This window comes from Urocitellus parryii, chromosome 4 (genome assembly GCF_045843805.1).
Source record: "Urocitellus parryii isolate mUroPar1 chromosome 4, mUroPar1.hap1, whole genome shotgun sequence".
Taxonomy (NCBI): Eukaryota; Metazoa; Chordata; class Mammalia; order Rodentia; family Sciuridae; genus Urocitellus; species Urocitellus parryii.
Genome location: NC_135534.1, coordinates 210,360,258 through 210,373,694, shown reverse-complemented (window position 1 = coordinate 210,373,694; position 13,437 = coordinate 210,360,258). Strand labels below are relative to the sequence as shown.

Sequence of the window (13,437 nt, the reverse complement as noted above, 5' to 3'; positions counted from 1 at the left end):
GGGTAATAACATGGCCGTCGCCTGTTTGTTGCAGTGCTGAGTTACTCTGATGGCTGTCATGAACCCTGACATGTGTTACAGGATGCTTTAGAGTCTGCAATGAAAAATGGCTTATGGGGTCACGCTCTGCTACTTGCAAGTAAGATGGACAGCCGGACACACGCCCACGTCATGACCAGGTAGGGGCTCCTCATCATGTTCAATCTGTGCCATGAGACTGTTCAGCATGGGCTCGGAGGCTTACCTGGCCCTCTTCCTTGAGTCATACTGCTGAGAGATGTAAAATTTTTTGTTAACTGGTGTTTTTTAATATTTTTCATCTTCACCTTCTGTACTTTTTATACTGGAGATATGTGTGTTTTCCCAAAGTGAGACCTCAGTCTGATCATTCAGTAAAAGGGCTAAGATTGGGCTTTGGTATTTTCAACAGAGCCAGAGTCAGGTCTTCCTCCTCTGTGTCTTGTTTAGGTTTGCCAACAGCCTTCCGATCAATGACCCTCTGCAGACGGTCTACCAGCTCATGTCTGGTCGGATGCCCACTGCATCCACGGTGAGCACCTTCTCGCGGCTGTGCTCTCGCTGCATCCACCTCTTGCTCTTGCTTTCTCCCTGGGCTCAATTGTTAGGAGATGGAAGTGCTGCTCTTCTGAGGATGAGGGTTTGTTTGGTTTCTTCTAATTGTAGTGTTGTGGGGACGAGAAGTGGGGAGATTGGAGGCCACATCTTGCTATGGTTTTGTCCAACTTGAACAACAACATGGACGTCGAGTCCAGGACCATGGCTACGATGGGCGATACCCTAGGTGGGTCAGGTGTGAGGTAGGCCATGGGCCGTGGTGCTAGGGACACCAGAGGCCTGGCGTCCCAGGAGCCACAGGCATTCCCTTGGGTGGGTATATCTGTGTGATGCCTATTGGGAGCATTCCCAGGGACTGAGGGAAGCTGCTCTGTCTCTCATCAGCCTCCAAAGGCCTCTTAGATGCTGCACACTTCTGCTACCTTATGGCCCAGGTTGGATTTGGGGTTTATACAAAGAAAACTACAAAACTTGTCTTGATTGGATCAAATCACAGGTAAGGAATCAAGTAGATGTAGTGGTATGCTTTCCTTCACAAGGAAAACGTCCCTCTCCTTTAGTCTGGAAACGACAGCCTTGTATCTTTGTCCCAGGGTGGGCCACTTCTGGGTGACTTGCCTCAAGGGTGGTTGTATGTGGCAGAGTAACAATTTCCTTCCTCAACAGTTTGCCGTTTTTAAAGTTTGCCACAAACGAGGCTATTCAGAGGACAGAAGCCTACGAATATGCCCAGTCACTTGGAGCCCAGACCAGCGCCTTACCTCATTTCCAGGTAAGTGGGATGGGTGCCTGGTCCCTAAAAGCTTGTGGTGGTTGAGGTTTTTGAATTCTTAAGCAAATAATGGTGAGGGGTTTTGGATATCCTCTTGGAGAGATAAGTTGATTTGTGTTTTCCTCAAAAACTAAACCAAATGGCATTGAGGGCTTTTTAATTTACATTTTGGTTCTTAAGATTTTATGTATCATCTGTTCATGTGTCTACTTATTTATTTATTCATTTACCTGTTTGTACTGGGGATTGAATCCAGGAGTGTTTTATGACTAAGCTATATCCCCAGTCCTTTTTAGTCATTTTTTTGAGATGGCATTAGACTAAGTTGCCCAGGCTGGCAATCCTTCTGCTTCAACCTCCCAAGTGGCTGGAGTTCTTAATATTTAAAATATTAAAAAACTAGAATCCTTGATTTCATATTTGAAATTCTACACTTTTTTTTTTTTAATCAGAGCTTTGTAGTTATCTGTTTTTAGCATGGGGTCTGTGTGGTCTCACACAGGAGAGTGTATGTATGTATGTGTGGACCTTAAAATACCTCAGAGGTCGGGGACTGGCACTGTGGTTGATGGCCTTGTGGGTGCTCTTTTAGTGGTAACAAGATGTGCAGAGCAGTCCACAACTGGCGGAGTGGCATGGGAAGGGGTGGAAAGCCCCCAGGTTGCAGCCTTTCTTGTGTTCCAGGTGTTTAAGTTTATCTACTCCTGCCGCCTGGCTGAGATGGGGCTCGCCACGCAGGCCTTCCATTACTGTGAGGTGATCGCCAAGAGCATCCTGACACAGCCCGCCGCATACTCTGCAGTGCTCATCAGCCAGCTGGTACAGGTGGGTCTCCTGTGCTTCCCACTGGTGCTGTGCTGCCTGTAGGAGACCTGTGGGCACCCAGACATGAGAACGGGGAACGGTATCGGGAAGGGTGGGTTTGTGGCAGATGTCTGAACCTGCATTAGAGACTTAAGCTTTCTTGGAAGGTGTTATGTGTTCTGCAGTCTTAGCATAGGATTTCTTCGGATGCCTTGTTGCCAGTACAGAAACTCAGTGGTAAGCTTCAAAATAAGATGCATTTTGAGGGAGTTTGGTATGGTGGTTGAGACAATGAGCTTCGGGTCTCAGTCAGCATCTGTCTGTTACGTGGCAAACCCTAGCTTCTGTACTGTCCTGTGGCGAGGTGCATGGCTGGTGGCCAAGGGCAGGAACAGAAGCCCTCAGACTCTCCTACCTTGTGATGGCCCCCAGTGCTGGCACATCAGGGTGCTTCTTCTCCTTCACAGCTCCATCTATGTGCTAGGGAATGTAATACTTAAGAAATTTGTTATTCTGATAGTTTTTAGACCTATACAAAAGTACCAAGAATAATGAGTGAATCCCATATCCTCACCCCAGCTTCAGCAGGCTTGTTGCATCTATGCCCTGTTATGGTCCGTACTCTCAGCCAAGGCTCACACAGGTTCCTAGGTCCACTAAGCACTTGGATGGGGGCGTCATGTGCAGGATCAGGCAGAGTACTGACGCACCTGCCCCAGGTGTGGCACAGGCCTTGCTGGTCCACATGCTTGTGAGTTCGTAGGTCTTCAGACCTCACCCTTTTTGTAGGCTCTATCTGATCACCAGTATGGTTGGTTTGGGGTGTCACAAGCACACTGTTAAAAAGTGCAAATCAACATGATTCCAGAGCACTGTTCATTTGAAAACAATTGTGAGGGCTGGGAATGTGGCTCAATGGTAGAGTGCTTGCCTAGCATGTGCAAAGCCCCAGCAACATGCAAAAACAAACAAAAAAAAGACCCCAAAATGGTTTTGCTCAGATTCCCTGATAGTGACAGGTGCCTTGGCTTTGGTTCTAGATGTCTTCCCAGTTGCGCCTCTTCGATCCTCAGCTGAGGGAAAAACCGGAGGAGGAGTCCTTTATTGAGCCTGCCTGGCTGGTGCAGCTGCAGCGTGTGGAGAGGCAGATCCAGGTACAGTGCTGGCTTTTACAGCAGCACAGCCTCGTCCAGGACTTGGCACAGAGACTGGACAAGAGGGTCTGTGCCCCTGTGGTTGTTACCTGGAAAGTATTTGATCTCAACAGTGTAGGTGTAGCAGCATGCATGTTGTTAGAATCTCCTCATTACTCAGGAAGGGCAGTGGGCAGTCCTGGGCTGCTGAGACGTCATCCATATACCTGACTCTGTTCTCTTCAGGAGGGTGCTGTGCCATGGAATCAGGATGGGGCCGACCCCCAGGAGTGCCCCAGCACTCCAGGCTCTGAGGTGGATCAGTTGGATGCCCCAGTGCAGGGTCAGCCATCGGGGTTGGGTGCTGACCAGCCCCTGCTGATGCCGAGCACCGAACCCTCCAGCCAGGGTGTGCATCTGCTGGCCTCAGGTGGGACATGCAGCAGCCCGTGTGCCTGCTCTCTGGGGTCTGCTTCTAAACAGGGAACATCTCACTATGCTAGCAGGAGTTGAGACGTCTCACTATGCTGTCAGGAATTGAGATGTTGTACATTTCCAGGAGGGCTTTGGGGCCCCTCGGTTACCCGCTGGTTTCTCTTTATGCTCCTTCCCTTGGCAAGCCCTTGAGTTGCTGAGCTTTCCTCACTTGTCTGCTGAAAGCAACCCTCCTGCCTGGCCAGGCCTGTCCCCTGAACTCCAGCTGCCTCACCCATGTGCTTCTCTGGGAGGCTCACAAATGCCAGCTCAGACAGGGCCCTATTGTGCCCCACCAGCAGCCTGAGGAAAAGGCAGCATTCTTCCAGGAGTTAGGGTCCATACCTTTCCCTCGTGCCCCATACCTTTGACCTAGATGACCTAGATGATCTTCTTGCCTGATCCCACCTCACCTGAGAAAAGACAGGTCCTCAGGACAGCCCACAGTCCTGTGGGCTCAGCCTGTAGCCCTGCTGATCTCACACGCTGCCCCCCAATCCTGTCTTCCAGTTGTACTTCTGTCTTGGGCTGCTGCTGGCCCTGCCATTCTGCCACCTGCTCTCTGCCAAATAGCCAGCCTACTCCATCTGTAGGCTCCCAACCCACCCTGCCAATTCCTTGGTGCTTGCTTTGTTATCTGACTGGGTCCCTCCATCAGAACTCTGCTTGGTTCGTTGTATCCAGGGCCCAGCTTGGTGCTGTCAGGCCCAGGCCCTACCCATGTGCAGAGTTGGGGGAGGTGTAAGGGTGAGTAGACTGCTTGACTCCTGGCACAGGAGGGAGGACTCTGGGCCTGTGGCAGGCAGCCCCTCACCAGCCTGTCTTCAGGGTATGCTGTGGGTTGGAGCCTGTGCCCCACATCACAGCTGGGGACAGGTGCAGGCATCTGTTCTGCCCTTGGTCTCCCAGAAAGTGAATGCTCTGCTTTTTGTCTAAACACTGACAGCCCTTGATAAAAGGAGAGAGGCTATGCAAAAGAACCTGTAACAACTATGAGTGACATGCATTCAGCTCCCCCATGTGACCAGACCTCCTCTTCTCCATTGTCCCCTGCAGCTCCACAGACGCTCCCTGATGGCCAGCTGGCCCACTCTGCCAGGGTGCCGATGTTCCCAGTGTCACCACCCACAGGAGCCCTGGAGTCAGGTCCTGGCTGTGGACCCCCAGTGTCTGCAGTTGGCTTCCCAGAGCCCTCCAGACCTGATCCTGCAGCTTTGTACCCAGGGCTGGGTTTGCCACCTGGTGTACCATCTCTCCAGGAAAGTGGCTCCCTGCTCCAGGAGACCAGAAGCCTGGACCCAGGTTTGTCTGCTGAGGTGCTGCTGTCCTGAGAGCAGCACCAAGGTGGCCTTGGTATTCAGGGGTGGTTGGTAGAGGAGACTGGACCAGAGCTCTAGAAGTTACAGGCCAAATGGGTTAAGGGTCTCTGCAGCAGGAGTGCTGCTGCTGGCTTCTGTCATGACTTGGCTGTGTCATGACATGAAGCATAAATGGCCACTCAGGGTACGAAGAAATGGCCTTGGCAGCTTCTCAGGGTCTGCCCCCAGGCTGTCCTTCTGTGTTTCTGTGGGATGCACAGGTGGACGTGGCAGACTTTGGTCTGGAAGTTGGATTGGTGGAGCTCATCCCTGCTCTGTGCCAACTCGTTTTGCCTATTTGAACAAAGGAAAACTTGGGCCTGACTTTAAAGAACAAAATAATTTCCCCGAATTGGAAAAGCCTTCAGTCTTGGTTTTCCCAGCAGAGCGGAGCCACGAGTCTCAGCTGGTGTGTGTGCTGGGCCAGCCCTGCTGCCCTTGTCCAAGCCTAGAGCCCACCCAGTTCTCTCTCTGCCTTGGCAGGAATGGTGCCACAGGATGCGCCTGTTGGGAATGTGTTTCCCAAGCCAAGTGAGGAGGACTTCGGTGGAAACTTTGCTGACCTGGTACTGTCCCCATCTTTTCATAACTACTTGTTCTCCATAAAGCTCACTGAGTAGGCACCTAGAGTCCACACTTTTCAGTAGCAAGTAGGAAGATCCTGAAGATTTTTGGAATTACTTGTTAAATTTTTATTAAAGACAAAGGGCTCCCAAATCACTTTAACCCTTAAAGTGTGAAGAGAGATGGAGACATTGGTTTTGTACAGTGTTGTTCCAACATTCTAGAAGATGAGCTTTTGTTCTAAGTTCTATTTTTTTTGGAAGTGACAGGGCTTATTATACTTGAGGCCTTGTGCATGCTAGGCAAGCACTCTACCAACTGAATTATATGAATTATATCCCCAGCCCCTTTTGTTATAAGTTCTTGACTTGAAATATATCCTGTCCTTGGAACAGTAAAGCAAGGGTCCAGCATTTTGGAAAGCAGAGTCCTAGCCCAGGAGTGACTCTTTTTTTGGGGTACCAGGGATTGAACTCCTGGATTCTTAACCACCCACCAAGCCAGATCCCAGCCCTATTTTTTTTTTAAATAATTATTTTTTGTAGTTGTAAATAGTACCTTTATTTTATTTATTTGTTTTTATGTGGTGCTAAGAATAGAACCCAGGGCCTCATGTGCTAGGTGAGTACTCTACTGCTGAGCCACAACCCCAACCCCCACAGCCCTATTTTGTATTTTATTTAGAGACAGGGTCTCACTGAGTTGCTTAGTGCCTTCCTTGTGGTGAAGATGGCTTTGAACTCGTGATCCTCCTGCTTTAGCCTCTGAGCTGCTGGGATTACAGGAATGTGTAACCATTCCCAGCATCAGGAGTGACTTTTAAAGGTCTTGTCTTAACACACACACTGCCTGGCTCTGCCTGGGCTTGTCCTCAGTGCAGCCACTGCTCCTTCCAGCTCATGTGGAGTGCTGGAGTGGCTTGCTCAGTGTAGCTGCCACTTCAGAACACACAGAACTGGGCTGCTCTCACCCTTTCCCCTGCCTGGTCCATTTGGTGGCCTGCCTCACTTGGTTCCCCCGAGGAACCTGAGGAGAGCTAGCTTCCTTTTTGCCTTTGAACAGGGCTCCTCTAGGACAGCACAGGATGCAGAGACTCCTCCAGCCTGGGATCCCACCAGCTCAGCGTCAGCACAGTCTACTTCTTCTCTGTCACCTGCTTCTGAAACAAAGAGGCCTGCACATGTGGCCAGAAAGGAGACCAAGGAACCCAAGAAGGTATACTACAGAACTACCCACCGCACTGTCCTGCTGGGCAGGGAGCCTGGCCTCTCGGAGGCAGCTTTCTTCAGATGTTGGAGCAAGGAAAAGGTGTCTGCTTGTGTTTTAATTAAAGTAACACCTGAAGTTCTGCTCTTGAGATGCAGCATGCACGCCATTGAGCGTAAGGCACACAGCAGCTGAGTGAGGGTCTTGTGTGTGCGTGTGAGGTACGCACCACATGGTCAGTGAGGGTGGCTGAGGTCCCCAGAGTGCCCTTGTGGTTGTCACCTGTCAGAGCAACCCCAGAACATGACTGGTAGGAGTGGGGCAACAGTCTCCACCTTCTGGGTGTTGTGTGATAGCTCCTGTCATATGTGCTGCATCCTGTCACCCTTCTTCTCAGTAATGGATGTTTGGATGGTATTTGTTTTGGGGTCATTGTAAATAGAGCCACGTGAATGCTCTTGTCTGTCCCTGATGTCACTGTACTTGCTTCTCCTGGTGTCTCCCCTTGAGAGGAGAGTTTAGGCTTCAGGGATGCTGCTGAACGGCTTCCCAAAGGGTGGTGCCAAGTCCTCCGCTCATGGTGGCAGAGAAGTGTTCCAGCAGTGCTGTGGCCCTCCAGGCCTTTGGCTCTGGCATCCAGCTTCGCTGTGGTCCGCTGGCCTCTCTGAGGAGCACCTTGCATGTGTTTTACCCTCTCCTTTTTCACCCTGCCCTTTTTATGGTGCTCATTCCAGTCTCTCTCCATTTCTAGTGGGGCATCTTAGTGACTTGTGGGAGTCCTGCCTGCACCATGGTGCAAGTCCCGTATTAGGTACATGTGTGTGAATGTCCCCTCCAGGGGGTAGAGAGCTTCTGTGCTCCTGATGGTGTCCTCCCAAGAGCAGGGTGGCATTGTTTTCAGAGGGTTCCGTTTGGCAGGACTTAACTTGAATGGCAGGTGTTCTGAACATGAACACGAGTGATCAATAGATGAATGGAAAGACAAAGCGCAGTGCTTTGCACGGTTTCTCAGTGAGCAGGCAGTGACAGTGCTGAGGACAGGTTGTCTCTGGGACTGCTGGAAAAACAAGACTGGAAGTGTCTCTGGCTACATTGCTTTTCTCTGCTTTTCATTTGGGTTTCTTTTGGGGTGCTAGAGATGGAACCCAGGGCCCTACACATGCTAGGTAAGCTCTACCACTAGCCATGCCACAGCTCTGTGTGTATGTGTGTGTGTGTGTGTGCACGCACACGCACGCACACACCAGGGACTGATCACAGAGACACTTAACCACTGAGCCACATCCCCAGCCCTTTTTATTTTTATTTTGAAGCAGGGTCTCACTGAGTTCTTAGGGCCTTGCTAAGTTGCTGAACTTGTGATCTTCCTGCCTTAGCCTCCTGAGAGACTGGGATAACGTATGTTCAACCACTCCTACTCAGTCCTTTTTAATAGAGACAAAGTCTAGCATGTTACACATTAATTACATTGCCTCTCACCCAAATTCCCTCCACCTGGGAAACCAAAGGGCCTTTGTTTTAAGGCCCTCTTGTCTGCTGTTCACTCCTCAGGTAGAGAATGTCCAGGACTTTGTTCATCAGGGTTCAGATGCTTAACCTTCCCAAAGGGATATTGTTTTGGATTTTATTTAAGATACACATGGGGATTGGGGCATGGCTCAAAGGTGAGCACTTGCCTAGCATGTGCAAAGCCCTGGGTTCCATCCCCAGCATTGTAAAAAATGTGTGTGCGCACATGTGCATGCGTGAACACAGCATCCCAGCCTCTTTGTGCACAGTTCCATGCACTAAAAGTACGTGCACACTATAGCACACGCTGTGTCCTCCATCTTCCCAGACTGAACAAGAGTCCTCACGGCCCTCAGCCTCTATCCCAAGCCCAACCTTCTGTCTTCTCTCTGGGCCCTACTCCTGGTGACCTCACATAAGCGGATGGCATGGTGTCTGTCTTTTGGGGCTGGTCTTGTTTCACCAAGTATGGTGTGCTCACGGCTATTCTGGTGGCTTTATCTTCAGAGTGAGTCCTGGTTCTCTCGCTGGCTACCTGGGAAAAAAAGGACTGAAGCTTACTTGCCAGATGACAAGAACAAGTCGGTGAGTCTTGCAGAGATAGCATGGTGGAGTTGTGCCTGTTGCGGGCTGCACAGTGCTTTTCAGATTCAGAGCAGGCTTGAGAGAAGCATCCTCAGTGATGAGACGCTGATGGCTTGACTTTTCACTCTGCTGTTTATTTTTTGTCTTTACTTTCTAAATCCTGGTAGATTGTTTGGGATGAAAAGAAGAACCAGTGGGTGAATTTGAATGAGCCAGAGGAGGAGGTAGGCTGTGATTTTTGAGTGTTTGCTATGAGGGGTGGGTGCTTGTTTGCTCCTTGATACTCTGGCATGTGGGTCCTCCTTTTGAAGAGTCCTGAGTGGATTTCTGAGCTGTTTCTCCCTCTGCAGAAGAAGGCTCCACCCCCACCTCCAACATCGCTGCCCAGGGCTTCACATGTGGCTCCCCCTGGGCTTACAGGCCCTCCCACAGCCTCCGTGAACATGTTTTCTAGAAAAGCAGGTAATGACCACAGCTGAAGTCAAGGAGTCTGTGTGGTGTACTATCCTGCAGAACTGAGTTGTTGCAGTGTGCACCAGCGGGGTGTCTGTCCCAGTGCTTTAGAGAAGATGAGTTTTATGGAGAGGAATCCTTGAGGGAAAGAGTCTAGTTCTCCAGTGCAAAGCATCAGCATTGATAACCTATGGGCAGAGGTGTCCCATGAGTCAGAAACACAATCTAGAGCTGTGTGCGGTGGCAACAGCCTCTAATCCCAGCTACTTTAAGGCCAGTCTGCGTGACTTAGTGAGACACTGTCTTAAAATTAAAGGTGGGGGTGCAGCTCGGGTAGAGCTCTCCTAGGTTCACTCCCTAGCACCAAAAAAGAAAAACAGAAACGTAACCTATTTGATGTTGCGAGTGGAGCAGGCACTTGCTGCTGGGCAGGAGCCAGCCCAGTCTCCTCTTGGGGATGCCCTCCTCAGAGGGTCCATGCTCACTCTGATATACTTGGAAGGCAATAGCTTAGATGCTGGAAACTGCCTGGGCTGCCTGCCTGAATCTGCTTTTCCCACCCCTTGGCAGGCGGATCCAGAGCTCGCTATGTGGATGTGTTGAACCCGAGTGGGGCCTCGCGGGGTGAGCCAGCTCCTGCTCCTGCAGATTTCTTTGCTCCGCTTGCTCCCCTGCCGATTCCTTCTAACCTGTTTACACCAAGCCCAGGTAGGCAGCAAGGGTGTGAGCGGGTCCACATTAGCCCTCTTGTCCCTGACCTCTGACACCACCCTCTAGAAGCAGGACCCACTCAAGGTCATGTTCTCCATGCTCTGGCCTCCCTTCGATGGGGGCCCCACATGGACTGGAGCTCATGCCTTTGGGTTATAAAAGATGCCTCGGATCGGGGTGGGGTGATGGCCTCATGCCCCCTCTCATTCACAGATGCCGAGGAACCACATTTTGCAGAAGGAGCTGGCAGGGTAGGACCAGGGCCAGCTGGGGCTCAGGCCAATTTAGAGCCCACCACAGAACCCAAGGTAGGCAGAATGCCATGGGAAGGTGGGAAGGGACTTGCAGGATGATGGCCCCATCCTGCCACACAATGCCCCCTCTATGAGTCAGAGTCCAGAGCACACACATGAGCATGTTTCGACTTAGGTGAGATCCACAGGAAGTGCAGGGTGGCAGCCAGGAGCTGGGAGCAGCAGGCAACAGCTTCCCTTGGGGAGGGTGAAGTGGCTGTGGACGTGTTGATGCACTGTGTGTGCTCAGAAAGACCTCAATTCTTGGAGTGGGTAATTGCCCAATTTCCTATTTCCTGGGCAGATGTTAAAAGCTCTGCAGGGGTCACTCCCTGGGTCCTGACTCCCTGCTACAGACTGGATGCACCCAGGGAGGAGAGGAAGGGAGCATCTGGCACAAAATTCCTTCTGGGGCCCAGGCTTGGCCAGCTCGTGTGCCGTAACCAGTGGCCCTTTCCTTTGAAAATGCACACGTGCACAGGGAAAGGCAGCTTAGGGTCTGAAGTGTAGAAAGTTTGTTCCTGGAGGGGCACTTGTGTGGTCACCATGTTGTGGGAGCTCCAAGGAGGGCCTTCCTCCACCAAGGCCTCCTTGGAGTGGTACGGAGCTGTAGGCTGAGGGCTGGACGATCCCCAGTGCCATGCCAAGCCAATGGTTGGTCGGTCTGTTCTTTCTTTCTTTAAAAATATTTTTTAGTTATAGTTGAGCATAATATCTTTATTTTGTTTATTATTTTTATGTGGTGCAAAGGATTGAACCTGCTTCACCTCTCTAGAGCCTTAGTTGCCCCTCTGTGATGTGAAAGTGACAGTAGTACCAAAGTAGCAGCTCACACATGCTAGGCAAGCACTCTACCACTGAGCCCCAGCCCCAAAGCTTGTTTCTTAACAAACACTTTAGATTGAAAGAGGGATTTTAAGCTAGCGGGCATCTTCCCTGTCTGAAGCACATTGTTTCTGGTGGCCTCAAAGCTTTGTGAAACTGAGCTGTAGCTTGGAGCATGACTGCCTCTGGCATGTTCTTGCTGTTGGCAGCGCTTGCACTGCAGCTCAGGGACACACCATTGCACGGAGTGAGCCAGCTTGCAGACCAGGTTCTGTGGCTGGCAGTCCTCTTTCTCCAGATCTCGCTCTCGTGGCCTTGCCTTTGGCCTGCCCGTGCTGGGCTGTTCTGGGCACCTGTGACTGACACACCTGGTCCTGTTCAAGCACTACTGACCAGGGATGAGTGTTCCTTTGGCTGCCCAGCCCTCCTGGTTAGCTGTCCAGATACCCCCACGACAAGACCCACCCCACGGTGTGGGGAAGCTTGAACACGCTTTGTGTTCTACTTCTTCTGCACTGGCTTTCCAGAGAGTTGGCCTCGGCCCTGGTTGCACTGACCAGGATGCCTGCCCTCGGAAGAAAGATGGCTTCTTGCTGGTCAGGTGTGAGGAAGTCTCCTGCCATCCGTGGGAGTGTAGCCCTCCTGGCCATTGTGCGGCTGGTCTGGAGAGGTGGAGGAATGCTCCACCTTCAGTGTATGTTGAGAGCCAGGCTCACTCTTGTCACAGAGGCTCAAGGGACATTTTGGCTGCACATGAGACCCTGGATTCTGCTCATGCTCCACCTCTGCCAGCTGATGGGCCACCACCAGCAGCCTCTCGGGGCTGTGCTCTGTGTGTCTTCTAAAGTTCAAAGCATTGCACTCTGCATGTTGCTTTTGTTTTTGCGATAGTCCTGTGAGCCATCCAGTAATGACACCCAGTGTTGCCAGTACTGTCCCTGTTCTGCACCTGTGGCTTGTTTGAGAACATTGGCAGTCCTTCCAAAGAGTGGCCCGTGTCTGCAGCTGGACAGCAACTGTTGTGTAGTCCTGCCTTTCTGAGGTGACTTCTCTGTGCTTTGCAGGCTCCCGGTGACCACTGCCCTGCAGGGAATCCTCCCAGTGGAACTGTGCCCTTCTATAGCCCTTCCCAGTTGGCACAGGTGAGTGACCTTTGCCTTTCCTGGAGACAGTCCCAACTGGCCTGTTGGCTTGTGACCCTGGCTGCATAGTGGAGGCCTCTCTTCTTCCCAGACTCTCAGAGTTGCACAGCACAGGTGTGAGGAGGCAGCTGCTCCCCATCCCGTTGTCCCTCTCTTCCTTGGTTCTCTCAGGACTGGCGTCTGGCCCCTTTTCTCCTGAGCTGTCCTGTGTCATTGCTGCTGGGCTCTTCAGGTTCAGTGCTTTCTTTCGGCCTGCTGCTCAGGAGTTTAGGGTTTGTCTCACCCCCAGCCCACCTGGAACTCTTGCCCTGCACTGGGTGGACCACAGGAAGCACTGTGTTCCTTCCCTGGGTGCTGGCCTGTGGTATGTGGCTTTCCCAAGTTCAGTCCTGTGTGTCTATGGCACTGCTGTCCTGGGCTGAATCTGGCCTCTGGGCAGCAGGCTCCCATGGGCCCTTTCCTGCCTCATCCTGGGATGCAGACCCTGGAGCTGGAGCCCCTGGTTTGGCGTCTTTCACCGTTGCCCTCTGCTCCACCCCTTTGTCTGGGGGTGCTGTCAGGGCACTTTGCAGCCCGGGTGCCTTTGCCCTGGTGGTTGGGCTGTTGGAATTCCTGACAGTTTCTTTAGAATCTAAGGTGTTCTTGCCATTTTCTGGTGCCCACTGTTGGGATTCCAGGGTCTTCATCCTTTCTGAAGCTTGAAGGGAAGTGTCTGCCCTCCGGGGCCTCTAGCTCTGTGTTGAGGGTGCCTACGCTGTGGGCTGGACCCCCCCCCCCCCCCCGGTGTGCTGGCCTTTGTGTGCCTCCTCCAGGGAAATGTTCAGAAGTACTCTTTGATTTCTTTGCCTCTGTCTTCTCTCTCCAGTCTCTTGCCTTGGAGTGTGGTCTGGCTGCCATTTCAAGGGAAGTGCGATAGGGGAAGAGGTGTGGGTAGGCATCTTGGGATTCCAAATGCGAAGCTCACCTGGCTTTGTTGTCAACTGGCCACCTGGCCCACGGGGTCTTGATCACATTTGTCCTGCGGGGTGTTAG

At 51.7% G+C, this 13,437-nt stretch overlaps 1 protein-coding gene across 5 annotated transcripts in view; it reads left to right on the top strand.

Annotated features, from left to right (window-relative positions):
* Sec16a (SEC16 homolog A, endoplasmic reticulum export factor) overlaps positions 1 to 13,437 on the top strand; it is a 33,181-nt gene that overhangs the window by 18,689 nt on the left and 1,055 nt on the right. For 3 of the 5 annotated variants that reach the window (XM_026395388.2, XM_077797181.1, XM_077797180.1), the window contains 17 exons: positions 82 to 179; positions 469 to 550; positions 685 to 802; positions 961 to 1,072; positions 1,243 to 1,348; positions 2,033 to 2,173; positions 3,193 to 3,306; positions 3,532 to 3,715; positions 4,816 to 5,061; positions 5,601 to 5,683; positions 6,744 to 6,896; positions 8,904 to 8,981; positions 9,149 to 9,205; positions 9,332 to 9,443; positions 10,005 to 10,142; positions 10,359 to 10,453; positions 12,328 to 12,405. In XM_026395388.2, coding sequence (XP_026251173.2) covers positions 82 to 179; positions 469 to 550; positions 685 to 802; positions 961 to 1,072; positions 1,243 to 1,348; positions 2,033 to 2,173; positions 3,193 to 3,306; positions 3,532 to 3,715; positions 4,816 to 5,061; positions 5,601 to 5,683; positions 6,744 to 6,896; positions 8,904 to 8,981; positions 9,149 to 9,205; positions 9,332 to 9,443; positions 10,005 to 10,142; positions 10,359 to 10,453; positions 12,328 to 12,405 — 1,995 coding nt within the window. Of the gene's footprint in view, positions 1 to 81; positions 180 to 468; positions 551 to 684; positions 803 to 960; positions 1,073 to 1,242; positions 1,349 to 2,032; positions 2,174 to 3,192; positions 3,307 to 3,531; positions 3,716 to 4,815; positions 5,062 to 5,600; positions 5,684 to 6,743; positions 6,897 to 8,903; positions 8,982 to 9,148; positions 9,206 to 9,331; positions 9,444 to 10,004; positions 10,143 to 10,358; positions 10,454 to 12,327; positions 12,420 to 13,437 lie in introns of those variants that run through there. The other 2 variants (XR_013343461.1, XM_077797182.1) reach the window with 2 other exon arrangements.